This window comes from Gopherus evgoodei, unplaced genomic scaffold, assembly GCF_007399415.2.
Source record: "Gopherus evgoodei ecotype Sinaloan lineage unplaced genomic scaffold, rGopEvg1_v1.p scaffold_33_arrow_ctg1, whole genome shotgun sequence".
Lineage (NCBI taxonomy): Eukaryota > Metazoa > Chordata > Testudines > Testudinidae > Gopherus > Gopherus evgoodei.
Genome location: NW_022060005.1, coordinates 814,122 through 830,897, shown reverse-complemented (window position 1 = coordinate 830,897; position 16,776 = coordinate 814,122). Strand labels below are relative to the sequence as shown.

The 16,776-nt window shown below is 46.2% G+C and overlaps 2 protein-coding genes across 2 annotated transcripts; both read right to left on the bottom strand.

Annotated features, from left to right (window-relative positions):
* Positions 1-1,686: 1,686 nt before the first annotated feature.
* Positions 1,687-8,747, bottom strand: LOC115641076 (prostasin-like; the record flags this gene model as incomplete). Its single annotated transcript, XM_030544187.1, has 3 exons — positions 1,687-2,084; positions 2,589-2,758; positions 8,501-8,747. Coding segments are annotated over 3 exons (492 nt in total), but the record flags the coding sequence as incomplete, so codon positions are not given.
* LOC115641227 (serine protease 27-like) lies at positions 8,682-13,069 on the bottom strand. Its single transcript, XM_030544294.1, has 4 exons — positions 12,113-13,069; positions 9,917-9,943; positions 8,984-9,146; positions 8,682-8,772 (listed from the first exon to the last, which is right to left on the bottom strand). Exons 1-4 carry the CDS (start codon positions 12,180-12,182, stop codon positions 8,754-8,756), a joined length of 279 nt encoding a protein of 92 aa, XP_030400154.1. The 5' UTR covers positions 12,183-13,069; the 3' UTR covers positions 8,682-8,753.
* Between the last annotated feature and the right edge of the window lie 3,707 nt (positions 13,070-16,776).

Genomic DNA, 16,776 nt, shown 5'->3' with positions numbered 1-16,776 from the left:
CCACAGAGTGCCCAGGAGATACCTGTGATCCATCCTGTCGAACACCTTCTCCTGGTCCAGGGACAGGAGGGTGAACGACAGACCATCCCTACACCCAAGCTCCAAGAGGACCCAGAACAAATAAAGATTATTAAAGATGGACCAGCCTGGTATGGTGTATCTCTGGTCTGGATGGACCACGTCTGCCAGCACGAACCCCAGGTGCAGCAAGATGCCCTTCGCTATAACTTTGTAATCTGAGCTGAGGAACAAGATGGGATGCCAGTACTGAAGGTCGCGGAGGTCCCCCTTCTTGGGTAGCAAGACGAGCACAGCTCACCTGCATGACAGAGAGAGGACCCTGCTCCGCAAGGAGGGTGGTGGAGGCAGGTATGTTAGCCCTAGAATGAGAAAGGCCCTTTTCCCTATAAGCTGAGAAGGAGTTACCTCCACTCAGTTAGGGACACCAGTAGCGGCTGGGAGATCGGCTGCTCCAGAATGAGAGGCTGCTCTCCTTCCAGCAAGGAAAACAATGAAACTGAGTGCCTGTCTACGGAAAAGGCTAACACCCCGGGGTCAACAACAGGACAACACCTCCCAGCCAGGGGGCAGGGAAAGGGGTCCCCCTTTATTTTGTGTTTGTGAATTTATTTCTTTTGTCTGGTGGAGGATGCCGCTTGGGCCTGCCCCAGGCCTAGCCAGAGATGATTGATCAATAGCCACCAAGGGGGCAGACAAACACTGTGCTGACCCCGGCCAGATGGAGGAAGGGCCCTGCCACAGTGTCTAGTGATGGAGGCCAAAGATGGCTTCTCACCTGGCTTATATCTCCCAAAGTTCAACGAGCTTGTTTGAAGAGGCAGGACGGCCTCAGGGTGTTCTACCTTCCTGGGGCTTCCCATCCCCATGCTGCATTGTTTTCATCCCACCAGGCTTAATTTACCTAAGAGAAAGGTAAATAGCTCCCACCCTTATCTGGGCAGGAACTGCTCCTTCCTTTGTCTGGTGACACAATTTTCAAAGATAGTATCAATGTGTGTCCATAATTCCCCCACAGTCTTACTACAGACATTTCACAATGACATTCATCACCAGCATGTCATTAGCTTGCAGAAAAGATTTTGCTCTGTACATGCTCCAGCATAAAATATCAAGATTGGAAGGGACCTCAGCTACTCTAACCCCCTGCTTAAAGCAAGAGCAATCACCAGACACATTTTTGTCCCAGATCCCTAAATGGCCCCCTCAAGGATTGAACTCATAACACCCTGGGTTTAGTAGGCCAATGCTCAAACCACTGAGCTATCCTTTACACCTGGAAATGAGTGTATGCAATCAGTTTACTCAGTTGCTTATCTGATCCTCCGCCCCGTTTTTATAGCCCAGTAAATCTTTGCATTTAATTCTTTGGAAAAGTAAAACCCAGCCCGACCCCAGGCTGTCTTCTCCCCTTCTTGTCAGTGTGACATTTGCCTCCACCCCTTGTTAATTTGCTGGGTCTGTGGACTGCTTGTATGGAAATGGAGGTAAACACACAGTCCTTTCTTTGAGATAGACCTATTTAATAACTCCCTTGCTACACCTGGTTTGAACCCATTATAGTGACTATTAATACCACTTGCGTATATACATCACACAAGGATATGAAAGACCAGAGAATTTTTAGTTTTCAAATGATACCTCACAAGGAGTATTTTGCACAAACATTGTTACAATAGTGTATAGGGTGTGATTACTGGAGTCTAGTGTCACAGGTGACATGGTCTCTCTGCACCAAGGGCGAGGAAGGGCTAGTGTGGGATGGGGACCCAATCTACGAAGGGGGAGTCACAGGGGCAGTCACAGAAACACAGTGAGGAGAAAGACCCTGAGGATGGTGGCAGAGGGACCATCCCCAGTTGGAGTAGCACTGTCTGAAGTGAAAGTCACACCAGGCACGTTCGCCTTGATCCAATCGTTGTGGGAATTCAGACGGTTGTAGACCCCAGGATAACCAGGGACAACTGTGGTTACCCCATTCACTGTCATTGTCAGGAACCAGCTCGCAATCCAGCAAGGTACCAGGTCCCATCCTTCTTACACACCAGGAGTCCTCCACCATCACCCTAGAGAGTGGGAAAGAAATGCAGTTGGAGGGGAGGGGACCAGTCTCCATCGTCCACAAGGGCCATGGTGGATTCTCCATCTCTCGATGGCTTCACATCCCCATTGGCTGCCTTTCTGTGAGATGCTTTACCCAGACGCAAGTCCCTGGGCTAATTAAGGGGTAACTGGGTGCAGTTGTGGTCTGGGGTATCCAGGAGGTGAGACTTGATGGGCTGATGGACCCTGCTGACTTTATACTCTATGGTCACATCCTCAAGCCAAGGGGTGTCTTGTCTGAACACTGGGGAGTGAAGTTAAGGTTCAGCCCCTCCCTCTAGGCCCACTGTTTGGTGGGTCCCCCTGACACAACACTGCACCAACAGAGACAATGGGCCAGGAGGAATAGGATCATCACTATTGGTGGTGGTTTGTGCACCACACAGCCGAAAGGGAACCCTGATCTCTGTGTATTGCCCAGCACAAAGGGGGTCTCTCAATCTCAATCAGAGTCTAGAGAGTCTCACCCAAGTAAAACCTTTATAGCCTTCTTTGGGCCCGGCACACATCATGTCCTCTTTGATGGGGTTGTCGCCCTCAGGCTTTTGTAATGCTTCCCAGATGTGATCATTGCAGATCGCGGTGTCTACGGTGAGCACCTCCAGCTCCTGCAGCATCTCCGCTAGGGAAGAATTCACTGAAATGAAAGGCCCAAGGGCTGGGTGCCTCATGTGGCATGAGTGGAAGTCACATAAAAAGCTGTCACATTAAGGGTCTATAAGAAGTTCCTAGTTCTGAGAGAGGAGTGGTGTCTAGGTGGTTAGAGCAAGGGGCTGGGCTCTAGGTCTCCTGGGTTCTAGCCCCAGAGTGGGATTGAGTAGGTTGTGGGGTGCAGGTAGCCAGCTTTAACACCTGCTAAAGGCAATAACCCATATTTTATGGGTTGCTTTGCTCATCTTTTCATCCCTGAACTGATTTAGGAGCTTAAGTCTTATTTTAGACACGTGGGGCCAGATTGTCAAAGGGAGTTGGGCACCTATGGACACAGGAAGGCACTGTGCAGGATTCTGGAAAGCTCTAAGGCAACTACAAAAGCTGGCACTTTGCAACAAAACTCTAATGGAGCGTCAAAGGGAACTGGGCACCTTACCTGTATGGCTATGCTTGAATACCCCCTTGGAAGCCTGGCTGCACTTTAAGTGCCTAAATCCCTTTGACACCGTGGCCTGTAGATGCATTTGAAAATTCTGCCCTTTGCTTGCACACCAGTTTGCCCCGGTTTGGTTCAATGGGTTTAAATCTCTGAGCAGATGCTGCTCAGTTCCAGGCCAGTGTTCCAACTAAGTGTTTGATTTGAAACTGCTTGGTGCCATCTGCTTGGCTGACTTGGATAGTGCTTCCTGTTGGTCTTCAGCCAGCATCAGTAAATCTACAGGTGCAAACTAAACCAAGAGGAGTGGTTTGAAACCCATATTAGGACACATACACACGCCCCTCAAACATGCACATCCATTCATTGTGCCAGGAATTAAATCCCCCATAATAAAAATATTATTCATCAAATTATAATTATCGTTAAGAGTTTTTTGATTTTCATCAGTTAAAATGTTCGCAGTTGTGCAAAATTATGGGGCTAAGCTTTTTTTCATTTTTATTTATTATGGGGGGAGGGCTCAGGCAATAATTATTTAATGCCAGTAGTGGTTGAGATTCAAAGAATTAAAGATTTATAACTATTAAAACACAAATTATCAATATCCTATGTCAAAAAATACAAAGTAAATGGTCTTCAATCAAACTCTAATGAGTTCTCAAACCTCATTATTCTTTGCCTATCTATTAATTTCTATTATTTCCAATAGAAATGTTTTTGTTGGTTTGTGTACGTAGAGTGAAATCAACACTGACTTATAAACTAATCATTCCTGACCTGTGTATAATGATGCCTGTATAATTGTTCAGCTTGATACCAGTCAGTTCTGTGTTCTTGGGGAACCAGGGCACAGTATCCAGCTTGTCTGACTCATGAAAGACACTCTCCACCCGCACCACCAGTCTCTGCTTGATCCAAAACTGATCAGAGAAAAGGTTTGCAGAGAGCAGTGAAAGGCGTTGGGAGACACACCTAGACCCCTCCTGACAAGAGTGACACGGTTAAGGCATCTCCATTAGCATACAGAATGGAGAACAGGGAACCGCATTGAACTCTGGGACCAGAAAAGCAGGGAAGCACTGCATCATGGGGGATCTCTGCTCCAGATCTTAATGAACCTACACCTGCCAACACCCAGCTCAGCAGTTATCAGACCAATTCTAGTTATGAATCCTTGATTGATATCCAAAATACTGAAGCTGCCTAATTTCATTTTGAGCTCCCTGGAAGAAACTACCACCCACAGCGAAGAGTGATCAGCTCCTATTGTCTAGCCTAAAGAAAATCCTTGAGTCATCAGTTTATCCATAAACAAATCTAGTGTTCTCCCTTGAACCATTGTATTTTCTCTACAAAAACCCCCTACCTACGCCCAAAAAAGGGTTCTGATGTATAGACCCAAATTCTGCATCAGTTCCACTGGGATTCCATCTCCTGGCTGATCGTGCTGGGGCCTCTGCCTGTCTCCAGCCCTCAGAAGCCTGAGCAACCGCCAGCACCTGGGAACCCCGACCAGTTCAAGCCTTGTGGAGTGAGTGAGATCTCTCTTTCTCTGTGTTTTCTTTTCTACCTCAGGTATTAACCTTTAATAATTTAACTGTTATGTTTGTTTAACCATCCTTGTGTTGTTATCATTATTATTCAATAAATAACTTTTACGGTTAAGCTGGTTGCTTCTCTCTCTCTCTCTTTTGCGGAACTTTTCTCTTTTCTGTTTTTAGCTTCCCCATTCACTCTACAGCAACGCTCCTCTTACCTAAGCTAAAGATCCCTGTAGTGCTCAAAAATCCTGTAGGGTTTGCTCATCAAATGAGTTACTACCAGTACAACTGTAATGTGAAAATGGGGATAGGGCTGAGCTGAACCTGTGGAATATAAGGGGTGGCAGCTGAAAGTGCTGCTTGACCCAGCCCATTGAGTACAGAGACATATAAGGGGGTCAGCTTGACAGTGCTGATTGACCCGGTCCACTCAGACTTGCTCTGTTAGTGTGTGTGTGTTCATCTAGTTCTGGGGCTAGAGGAACCCAGCCCTGGGGAACCCAGGTCCTGCAGGATAGCTCCATTGGGAGTGGACTTGCAGCAGGGATAAGTAGAGCTCTGTATGAACACACAAGTGACACAAGCAGCACATTAATAGAATTACAGAACCACCCCTCCAGAAGAGTAACCCTAATAAATGAGTGTACCCCAAAGTAAGGGGCACATCTGGTAACAAGTTAACTATATAATTGTGTAACAGTACAACTGTGGCTGCTTAACCATAAGGACAGTTGTACCAGATCAGACCAATGGTCCATTCTAGCCCAGTATCCTATCTTCCAACAGTGGCTGGTGGCATTCAGAGGGAATGAACAGAGCAGGGCAAATTATTGAGTGATCCATCCCTTTTGTCCAGTCCCAGCTTCTGGGGTTGAGTTCCACTGCTGAATTGTGTGTTGTGTGAAGAAGTATTTCCTGTTTCTTTTTAACCTGCTGCCTATTAACTTTATTGGCTGATCCCTAGTTCTTGTGTTATGTGAAGGGGTAAAGACCACTTCCTCATTCACTTTCTCCATACCAGTCATGATTTTATACACTTTGTGATGCGGTGTGCATGCCACAGTTGCCCAGCAAGAGCTGGGGGGTGGCCAGATGGGCCTAAGCTACTAATTAGGCTGAAAGCCAGGGAGTTAATAGATGAGGAACAGGCTCACCTGGGCAGGAACAGGTGGGGCCTGTCAAAAGACAAGTAGCTGGCAAGAGGTGGGAGCATCTGTATGATGGGTGTGAACCCCAGACTGGCCCAGCAAAAGCTGGAGGGTGGCAGATGGGCCCATGCTACCAATTAGGCTGCAAGCCAGGGAGCTAATTACAAATTAAAAAGTAATATGTCACCAGGATCAGATGGAATTCACCCAAAAGTTCTGAAGGAACTCAAATGTGAAATTGCAAAAACTATTGACTGTGGTAACTGACCTATCATTTAAATCAGCTTCTGTACCAGATGACTGGAGGATAGCTAATGTGACGCCATTTTTTTAAAAAGACTCCAGATGCGATCCTGACAATGACAGGCTGGTAAGCCTAACGTCAGCACCAAGCAAATTGATTGAAACTATAGTAAAGAATAAAATTGTCAGACCGATAGATGATCACAATTTTGGGGGGGAAGAGTCAACGTGGTTTTTGAAAAAGGAAATCATACCTCACCAATCTACTAGACTTCTGCAAAGGGCTCAACACACATGTGGACAAGGGTGATTCAGTAGTTATAATGTACTTATATTTTCAGTAAAACAAGCAAAGAGTCCTGTGGCACCTTATAGACTAACAGACATTTTGGAGCATGAGCTTTCGCGGGTGAATACCCACTTCGGATGCATGCATCCGATGAAGTGGGTATTCACCCATGACAGCTCATGCTCCAAAATGTCTGTTAGTCTATAAGGTGCCACAGGACTCTTTGCTGGTTTTACAGATCCAGACTAACATGGCTACCCCTCTGATACTTATATATTCAGAAAGCCTTTGACAAGGTCCCTCACCAAAAACTCTTAAGAAAAGTAAACTGTGATGTCATAAGGGGGGGGAAACAAAGGGTAGTAATAAATTGTAAGTTTTCAAAATGGGGAGAGGTCAATAGTGGTGTCCCCCAGGGGTCTGTACTAGGACCAGTCCTATTCAATATATTCTTAAATGATCTGGAAAAGGGGGTAAACAGTGAGGTGACAAAATTTGCAGATGATACAAAAGTCCTCAATATAGCTAAGACCAAAGCAGACTGTGAAGAGTTGCAAAGGGATCTCACAAAACTGGATGACTGGCAACAAAATGGCAGATGAAATTCAATGTTGATAAATGCAAAGTAATGCACATTGGAAAACATAATCCCAACTATACATATAAAATGATGGGGTCCAAAATGGCTGTTGCCACTCAAGAAAGAAATCTTGGAACTATTGTAGATAGTTCTCTGAAAACATCCACTCAATATGCAGCGGGAGTGAAAAAAATGAACAGACTATTGGGCATTATTAGAAAAGGGATAGATAATAGGACAGAAAATATCATATTGCCTCTCTATAAATCCATGGTGCACCCACATCCTGAATACTGCGTGCACATGTGGTCACCCCATCTAAAAAAAAAAATTGGAATTGGAAAAGTTTCAGAAAAGGACAACAAAAATGATTAGGGGTATGGAACAGCTTCTGTGTGAGGAGAGATTAATAAAACCGAAACTTTTCAGCTTGGAAAAGAAACAACTAAAGGGGGATATGATAGAGGTCTATAAAATCATGAATGGCATAGAGAAAATAAATACAGAAGTGTTTTTTACTCCACATAACACAAGAACTAGGGATCACCAAATGAAATGAATAGGCAGCAGGTTTAAAACAAATAAAAGGAAGTATTTATTTACACAAAGCACAGTCAACCTATGGAACACTTTGCCAGAGGATGTTGTGAAGTCCAAACTATAATAGGGTTCAAAAAAGAACTGGATAAGTTCATGGAGGATAGGTCCATCAATGGCTATTAGCCAGGATGGGCAGGGATGGTATCCGTCGCCTCTGTTTGCCAGAAGGTGGGAATGGCAGACAGGGGATGGATCACTTGATGCTTCCCTATTCTGGTCATTCCCTCTGGGGCACCTGGCACTGGCCACTGTCAGAGACAGGACACTGGGCTAGATGGACTTTTGATCTGACTCAGTATGCCCACTCTTATGTAATTGATGAGGAACAGGCTATCCTGGACAGGAAGAGGCGGGGCTTGAAGAAAGCCAGGTAGATAGCTAGCAAGAGTGGGCCAGGCAGCTGGTAGGACAGTGACTCAGGGCACTGGAGATGCCAGACAGGCAGCTGGTGAAGAAAGACTGTGATTTCTCTGGAAGGTGGAGAGACTCAGTGACCTGGCTGTAGGGCAAAGCCATGGACTGGAAGCAGCATTACTGAGAGAGGTCCTATATGGAGGGAAGATGAGGGCAGAGACCATTGAGCAGGGAGTAGCTGAAAGACTGAGCTAATCCCCAGAGAGACCAGCAGGAGGCACCACAAATGGAGAGGGAACTGCATCACAGATCTCGATCATATTTGCACCATATACCTGTAATTTTACAATCATAAAACCATGGCTGAATAACAATATAGCTGTAATGGTGACTGTTTAACCATGTAACCCTATAACTAACAGTCTGTCTGTGTACATATGACACCGCCTTCTCCCAACCTGTAATCTTCATTTGCTGCTGGGTCCTTTTCATACCCTTCCCTCCCTCTTAAGAGCTACAAATCTTACTCACTTTGTGAGGAAATGTTCCCCCAGCCAGTCACCCAGCTGGCGTCCCCAGCAGGCACATGGATGGAGGTGTCAAGGAGACCCATGGGGCTGATGGCGGCCGTGAATGCAATTGGATTCTTCAGCTCCACAAGGGCGATATCGGCCTGGTGAGTGACATTGTCATAACTGGGATGGAGGATGATCCGCTTCACCAGTGAGAACGCATGGAGGCGGCTCTGACTGAAAATCTGGTTTTCACCAAGCTGTACCAGATACTATGCATTGGCTACAGACCTGGAAGCAAGAAAATCTGATTAGGGAAAAGTTGCCCAGCAAAGCCTTAGAGGGACAGCTCACCTGGTGCTGAGATACAGCCGGCTCTGGGGTAAAGCAGTTGGGGAACAGCCACACAGCCACGCTGTGCAACAGGAAGCCAGTGAATAGGAAAAGGGAATTTCTCCAGAACAGCTGCAGTCACTGTCTCTGCCCTGCCTGCGGTACTCACTGAGCGAAGCAATGAGCTGCTGACACCATCCAGCTCTCGGAGATGAGTGAACCGCTGCAGATGTGGAAGCCATTTCTCTGTATGCTGACCTTCCAGGGCCAGGCCCCGCCTTTGGCTTCCTGACTGCTGAAGATGCGCCCTGAGACCAACTGCTTGCCAGAGACTGGGAAGAAAAGCAGGGAAATACATTATCGCTGGGCAAGGAAGCTAAAGTGGGGAGAGTGTAAATAATTATTACTATGCCGTGAAGATAAGAGAGCAAATCCTTCCCTTCCCAGAGCCAAGGAAAGAACCCAGGAGTCCAATATCCCAGCAACCCTCGCTCTAACCTATCAGACCCCAGTCCCAGGAGAGAACACAGGGAGTCCTGGTTCCTAGCCACATTCTGTTTCCACATCTCCAGGGCAGGGAACACTGGTGTTGTGCTGTGGGACCTTGCCTGTGTCATTCCAACTCCCACGAGCACTGTGACACTTTTCCAGGTGATCCACAGTGTCCCGGTTGTACCACTACCCCCTTCTCCCAGCAGGAGGGAGCCCTTGCTGTGCCCACCATGGGCAACTCTCCCAGCCACCAGCTGCAGGCAACCCAAGGGCTCTGTTAGCCCTGCTCTATCCCTCTGCAGGCAGCAATTTACACACCCGACTCAGTTACACTCCAGTACCTAGTCCCCTGTCTTCTGCACACCCACAATGCACAGTGATCTGCTGTCTCTATGAAAACAGCCCCCCCCACCGCTCGCTGCTTTCCCCTCACAAACCTCTCATTAACCACCAGTACTTAGACATTATGACAGAATATACCCCTGGGTCTGCTATTGTAATAATCTCTGCACAAAGTTAGCCATGTGAGATATCGTTTGAAAACTCAACCTAATCCTTATTCCAAATGACCATGGCAGATAAACCTCACATGTTACTGTGGGTGTCTTACCTGCCTGATTCTGACTTGCTAGAGCACCTGTGGAGCAAACAAAAAGAAAAGATAGATATTACTGTGTGTCCGTGGGGGAGGGAGGTTATACAGTCATTCCTGGTGTCTGACACGATGTGTCCAGGGGAGTGGATGCCAATAGCTTCACCCACAGTTCTGAGGCTCCACCTGTTATGCTTATAAGAAACACATGGGGTTTTCTCAAGGGAAAAGGCAATACACTGTAGTGAGGTCGACTGTCCGGCCCCAGACACAGAGGAAGAGGGTGGCTCCACCCCCTCGTGGGTGGAGCCCTACCCCCTAGCTCCACCCCCTGGAAGCCAAGGGGTGGGGGCGGAAGTATAAAGGCGGGACCCAGTAGTTCAGTCGGGGGCCAGCCACTGGAGGGAACAGATGCTTCCCCCGAGCTCTTGCGCTGGGAGGTGGCAGCAGACCTGCAGAGTGCAGACCGCCTGGAGCCCTGGATGTCCCGGCCCCGCAGGAGAGAGACGACTGGCCCAGACAACCCATACCCCTGGATGTCCTAGCCCTGCAGGAGAGAGATGACTGGCCCAGACCACCCATACCCCTGGATGTCCCGGCCCCGCAGGAGAGAGATGACTGGCCCAGACCATCCAGACCCCTGGATGTCCCGGCCTGCAGGAGACAGATGACTGGCCTGGATGGCTGATTGCCCAATCCCGGCAGAGCTGCTGCTGGCAACTGAGGCCCCCGCTGATCACCTCACCTCAACAGATCAGCATGTACCCTTGGAGGGGGAGCATGGAAGTGGCCCAGGAGTGGTAGACCCCTGTCTGGCTGCAATGCTGGCCGAGGGTGAGTCTGCGTGTGGCAGCTTGGATCCCGGCTGATCCAGTGGAGTGGGAGGACTTGCATCCCACCTGCCACCCAAGCTGTGTGCGACAGTCACCCCCTCTCTCAGGCTAGCCGAAAGAAAGCCTGAGTTAACTGATTCTAAGGGCAGGTTGGAGCTGAGCAACTTTGTTTACCGCCTGGCCCTGAACCAGAGCCTGGACTATGTGAATATTTGCTGCTCCACCCGCATGCAGGCCTGAGCCAAGTGATTGTGCTTTCTGCCCCACCCTGCACCAGAGTCTAGACTGACTGACTATTGCAGCGCCATCTGAGCGCAGGCTGGAGCCATACTTTGACAGGCCTCACTGACTTCTCACACACACACACAGCAAGCGAAGTCCAGGGACCGAGTGAGGTGGATTGGCCCTTCCCAGACCCAGCTGGCAAGGTACCCTGCCTTCAACCTACTACAGCCAAGTTTATTGAAGATACAACAATTTGCATATGCATTTAACTACACACACACACACACACACACACACACACACACACACACACACACACACACACTGTTTTGCTAATTGATGTTATAGACACGAGTCCGGAATTCGGATCAATCTAGTGGCCAGCTAGGTTGACCACGGGTAGGTAGGAGCCGGGGTCCGTTGGTTGTGACATGATGCTCCGGTGAAGTCTTGGCAAGATGAACCCAAAGTTTTATGGCAAGGCACCCTGTTTACATAGTGATTTTTCTTCACTGGGACCGATGAGTTTTGACCGTGATGCTGTAATCAATTGTTGTTTGAGTGCTTGTTTTTTTTTAATTATTATTTTGTATTTTTTATTAAGTTTTTTAGGGAGTTATTTTACCCTGGGTTTGATTACAGCTATTTTGTCCCCATTGATAGGTGCCTGTCTCATTTTCAAAGTTGTTAATTTGCCCTTTTTTGACATTTCAGTAGGGGGGTGTTGCAGCCTCCTGGCACCCCTGCGTCTGTTTTTTGGATCCTTCCTAGAACATTTGGTCCAGTAATGGTCTTTACACTTATATCTTAACACACACATTCCTCATTCACACAAAACCAAACTAATTTACACAAAAAAATTTATACAAAAACATGAAGTTGCAATGCAAAAAAACAGCAACTATAATTCCATTCATTTCCTTATTTTAAAATGCTACAACAAAGTGGTGACCCTAAAAGGTCTGTTACTGCCTTGAAAGCAGCCCAGACACAAATTCTGGCTCATTCATTTTTACCAATGGCACATTAGGCCATTCCTTTCTGTTATTTAAAAAGGGTAACATAAAATACTACTACTACACACCCACTCTCCTGAAGCAGCCCTGCTATCTACAGCAACAGCTAAAAGTCTTAGTAGTGTCGCTATTCAACTCACCATCTGTAGGTTCCAGAGTTAACAATCCCCACTGATCTGAATGGAGTGGCTCAGGAGTGAATGCAGACATATGGGCTAGATGGGGAGAGATATCTATGAAGCGTGAAGGTGTTAGATCCTCCTATAATTTACTAGCCCAGTTCCCTTCTCCCCAAGCCAGTATCTCTCTCTCCTCCCCATGGGAGGTAGGGCCCCGTCTCCCATCTCCACTCCATCCCACACTCATCCTGCACCAGGCTCATCGCCAGCAGTGCTGTGGCAAGGAGGGAGCAAACATGCTGCATGATCCATCCTCGCCTGGTCCTGTCTTGGCCAAACCCAGCTGGATCCATTGCTCCGACCAAAGCCCAGATGGGAAATGAATGTGGCAGGGCAGATTTTTATAGACAGGACTTCTGCCTCCATCCTCCCCAGATCTAGAGAGAACAGAAGTGACTGATCCCACAATGAGCTACTCAAGGAACTAAATGCGGCTACATTCTGCACGCAAACAGGGTGTGACTGTTGTCGTTCTGCTCTATCTGGAATTTCCCCAATATGGACATCCTGGAAATGGACAAAAAAGTGCAACGATCAAGGTTACCTGGTACGATTTTAATTTCATGTTTTATTAGCAACTGAATGTGCCAAGAACTGCTGGCTCAGGACAGTGCCCTGGCACAGCTAAGGTTGTAATGGGGAGAAGATTAGCATGAGCGGGTTCATAGATTCTAAGATGAGCAGGCACCATTGTGATCAGTCGCACCCCTGGTATAACACAGGCCAAAGAACTGCTCCCAAATAACTGATAGAGCAGCGATTTTAGAAAAACTTTAAAAAATGTCAGTGTGGGAGAGCCTACCACAACCCTTGGTATGTTGTTCCAAAAGTTAAAGTACTATCACTGTGAAAAATGTACAAATTTATTTCCCATCTGAATTTGTCTAGCATTAAGTTGCAGCAATTGAATCTGCCTGACTGAAGAGCCCATTATTAAATATGTATTCTCCATGTGGGTATTTATAGACTGGGGTGAAGTCACCCCTTAACCTTCTTAAGCCAAATAGACTGAGCTCCTTGATTCATAGAATCATAGAATATCAGGTTTGGAAGGGACCTCAGGAGGTATCTAGTCCAACCTCCTGCTCAAAGCAGGACCAATCCCCAACTAAATCATCCCAGCCAGGGCTTTGTCAAGTCTGACCTTAAAAAGCTCTAACGATGGAGACTCCACCACCTCCCTAGGGAACCCATTTCAGTGCTTCACCATCCTCCCCGTGAAAAAGTTTTTCCTAATATCCAACCTAAACCTCCCCCACTGCAACTTGAGACCATTACTCCTTGTTCTGTCATCTGCCACCACTGAGAACAGTCTAAATCCATCCTCTTTGGAACCCCCTTTCATTCTCTCACTCTCAGGCAGGTTTTATAATACTTTAATCATTCTTATAGTGTTTGCTTGCACCCAGTTTACCATGTGATCCACATCCATCTGAATCAGTGATCAGTCCTCTTCCTTATTAACCACTCCCCCCAAATTTGTGTCATCTGTGATCTTTATCAATCATTTTTTCTTCCAGGTAATTGATAAAAATGTTAATAAAATGTTGACGCTACATCCCATAGTCTTCATAGAAAAATGGTTATAATATGATTATAGCATATCAAAGATGTATTTTATGCAAGATGGTTCTTGTGAAATATCATAGAAAAGGTTATGATTTGCTGAATATGATTATCCTAGTTGTATGCAAGTATCATTTCTGTATCTGAAGTTAGGAATATTGACTATGTAACAATTATAAGTGGGTTTACACCTGGGGAACGCCCACCGGACAGAATGCAATCAGCCTGGATGGGCCATTGGGAGAGCAATAGGACTTTGAAGATGTTAATCTCCCACCTTCCTGAGAAGCTTACTGGGATGCGAGAAAACCTTTGATTCATGGCTGCTTTGACACTGCAGGGTCATGTGATCAAGTCACCTGGTACTGGATTCCATGATAGAATAACAAAATTTTTCCACTGGGGGTGGATGGGAACCACACTGGCAAACAAAGGGTTCCTGCCATATGTAAAACCTATTTAAGACAGGAGAGTGATTTAATCAGTCTTCACTTTTCACTGAGTCCCCATCCACGGTGACTGCTGGAAACATCTAAGAAAGAAAGTCAAAATGAAGGGAGAACAGGTAAAGGTACCTGGCCTGTGAAAGAAATACCTAAAACAACATTTAGGGTGAGAAATTTCTATTTGTAACCCATTTCTTTAGTGTATCATGCTTAGTTTGTGTGTTTGTTTTATTTGTTCAGTAATCTGCTTTGATCTGTTTGCTATCCCTTATAATCACTTAAAATCTATCCTTTGTAGTTAATAAACTTGTTTTTGTTTTCTCTAAAACCAATTTCTGGAATTCATAACTGGGGGAGGGGGAATCTGTGCATATCTTCCTCCACATGGCAGGGAGGGAGTGAATTCCATGAGTTTGCGCCATACAGTTCTCTGTGCAGAGCAAGACAATACAATTCCCTAGCTGAGTCTTCCCATGCAGAGCTGATCTCAGTATCTGTGTCTCTCTGCAGCTGGGTGTGTCCCTACCTGTGTGTGCATTGGAAGAGGCTGGAGGGCCTGGCTCAGCAGGACAGTGTACGGCAGTGGTGGAACAGGTGGGCTCAGTGGTACCCCAGTACATCAGGTGGCATCCCGGAGTGGAGAGCAACCTGTCAAAAAAAATGTTGATAAATTAAAAGTAATGCACATTGGAAAACGTCATCTCAACTATAGGCACAAAATGATGGTATCTAAAGTATCTGTTACCACTCAAGAAAGAGATCTTTTGGAGTCACTGTGGATAGTTCTCTAAAAATATCCAGTAAATGTGCAGCGGCAAAAAAAAAAAAAAAAGAATTTTGGAGCCATTAGGAAATGGAGATATAATACACCAGAAAATATCATAATGCCACCATATCAGTCCATTACATACCCAGTCATTGAATGCTGTGTGAAGTTCTGGTCGCCACATGGCAAAAAACATATCTATATGAATTGGAAAAGGACCAGAGAGGGGCCACACAAATGATTACGTGTATGGAGCCATAGGCACTGACTCAGTGGATGCTCCAGGGCTGGAGCATCCACAGAACAATCGTGGGTGCTTAGCAGCCACCAGCAGCCCCGTGGAAAAGCACCTCCCCCTCCCTCCCAGTGCCTGCCGCTCGCTGTGATCAGCTGTTCAGAGGTGTGCAGGAGGTTCTGGGGGGAGGGGGAGGAGTGGGAGCGGGAAGAGGCAGGTGTGATGTTATGAGTGTAATATTATATCTCACTGAAAGGTGACAGGGCCAGAAAGAGTTAATTAACCCACAGACTGACCTGACCCATGACCAAATTTTAGAAACTGGTTAGGACAATATGTAAATGATTAGAGATTTGAAATGTGGCCTGCATTGTTAAAGATAGAAGGAGAGGTGTTTGCTTATGTCTTGTGATGTAATCAAACAAGTCTTGTCTATTGCTATAGCTTTGATTCAAAGATCAAAAAAGGAGTATTAATATTTAGGAAGACACTTGAATGAAATAGCATTATTGTCTATGTGTCTCTTTGAAGATTGTGGTAACCTGTGTCTGAACTATTTCACGGATAGATTACCCTGCGCTAATTGCCAGGATGTTTGGGAGAAGGAGAATTAAGCCTATTGTTTTCTCAGGCCAAAAGGCTGCTGGAAATGTATAAAAACCCTGGAACATGATCCTTCTTCATCTCAGATCTGCTTTGGGTTTCAAGAAGGGGAAACCTTGAGCCATAAGGATTGAGATCCCCCGTCATTGACTGGAGTCACCCTGGACTATAACCTATGGATTATTTCTAAAAGAACTTTTGGCAACTACAAGCTCATCTCTGCTATGTATCTGAACCTCAAGAACTGAACTCAAGTCTGTCTGTATATTGATCTTTTAACCAACACTCTCTCTTTCCTTTTTTATTAAATATTAGTTTAGTTAATAAGGATTGGCTATAAGCGTGTATTTGGGATAAGATCTAAATTTTATATTGACCTGAGTGTGTGGTTGGTCCTTTGGGATCAGAAGAACCTTTTCTTTTTTATGATGAAATAAGATTTTCAGTAATCATCGTCATATCTGACGTGTATCTGGATGGAAGCCTGAGGCTGCGCACTTTAAGGGAACTGTGGTGTTTGGACTTCTGAGTAACCAATGAGGTAATACAGAAGCTGTTTTCTGCTGGCTTGGTAAATCAGCTTTTGTGGTTGGTCTGCCCCATTCTGTTTACAGTTCACCTTAATTGAATGACCTCAGCTGGCTCCCACGGGCAGCATAGTCACAGCAGGGGAGGGGCAGAGCAGGGGCGGGAAGAGGCAGGGCAGGGGTGGGGCAGGGGCTTGGGAGGAAGAGATGGAATTGGGATGTGGCCTTGGGCAGAAAGGAGGTTGAGCACCCGCAAGGAAATGAGGAAGTTAGCGGCTTCCATATGGGCAGAAATAAAAAAAGATTTGGGATTTTTAGCTTGGAAATGAGATGACTAAGGGGAGGATATGATAGAGGTCTATAAAATCAAGACTGGTGTGGAGAAAGTGAATTGGGAAGAGTTATTTACTCCTTCACATAACACAAGAATCAGGGGTCACCCTAGGGTGACCAGATGCTAACTGTAAAATATTAGGACCGCC

Bases quoted from the DNA above. Each gene is read 5' to 3' on its own strand.
- LOC115641227 (XM_030544294.1), bottom strand. From the start codon at position 12,182: ATGTCTGCATTCACTCCTGAGCCACTCCATTCAGATCAGTGGGGATTG. The intron at 9,944-12,112 runs GTGAGTTGAATA...TTTGCTCCACAG, and splicing joins AACTCTGGAACCTACAGATG to GTGCTCTAGCAAGTCAGAAT. The intron at 9,147-9,916 runs GTAAGACACCCA...TTTTCTTCCCAG, and splicing joins AGCAAGTCAGAATCAGGCAG to TCTCTGGCAAGCAGTTGGTC.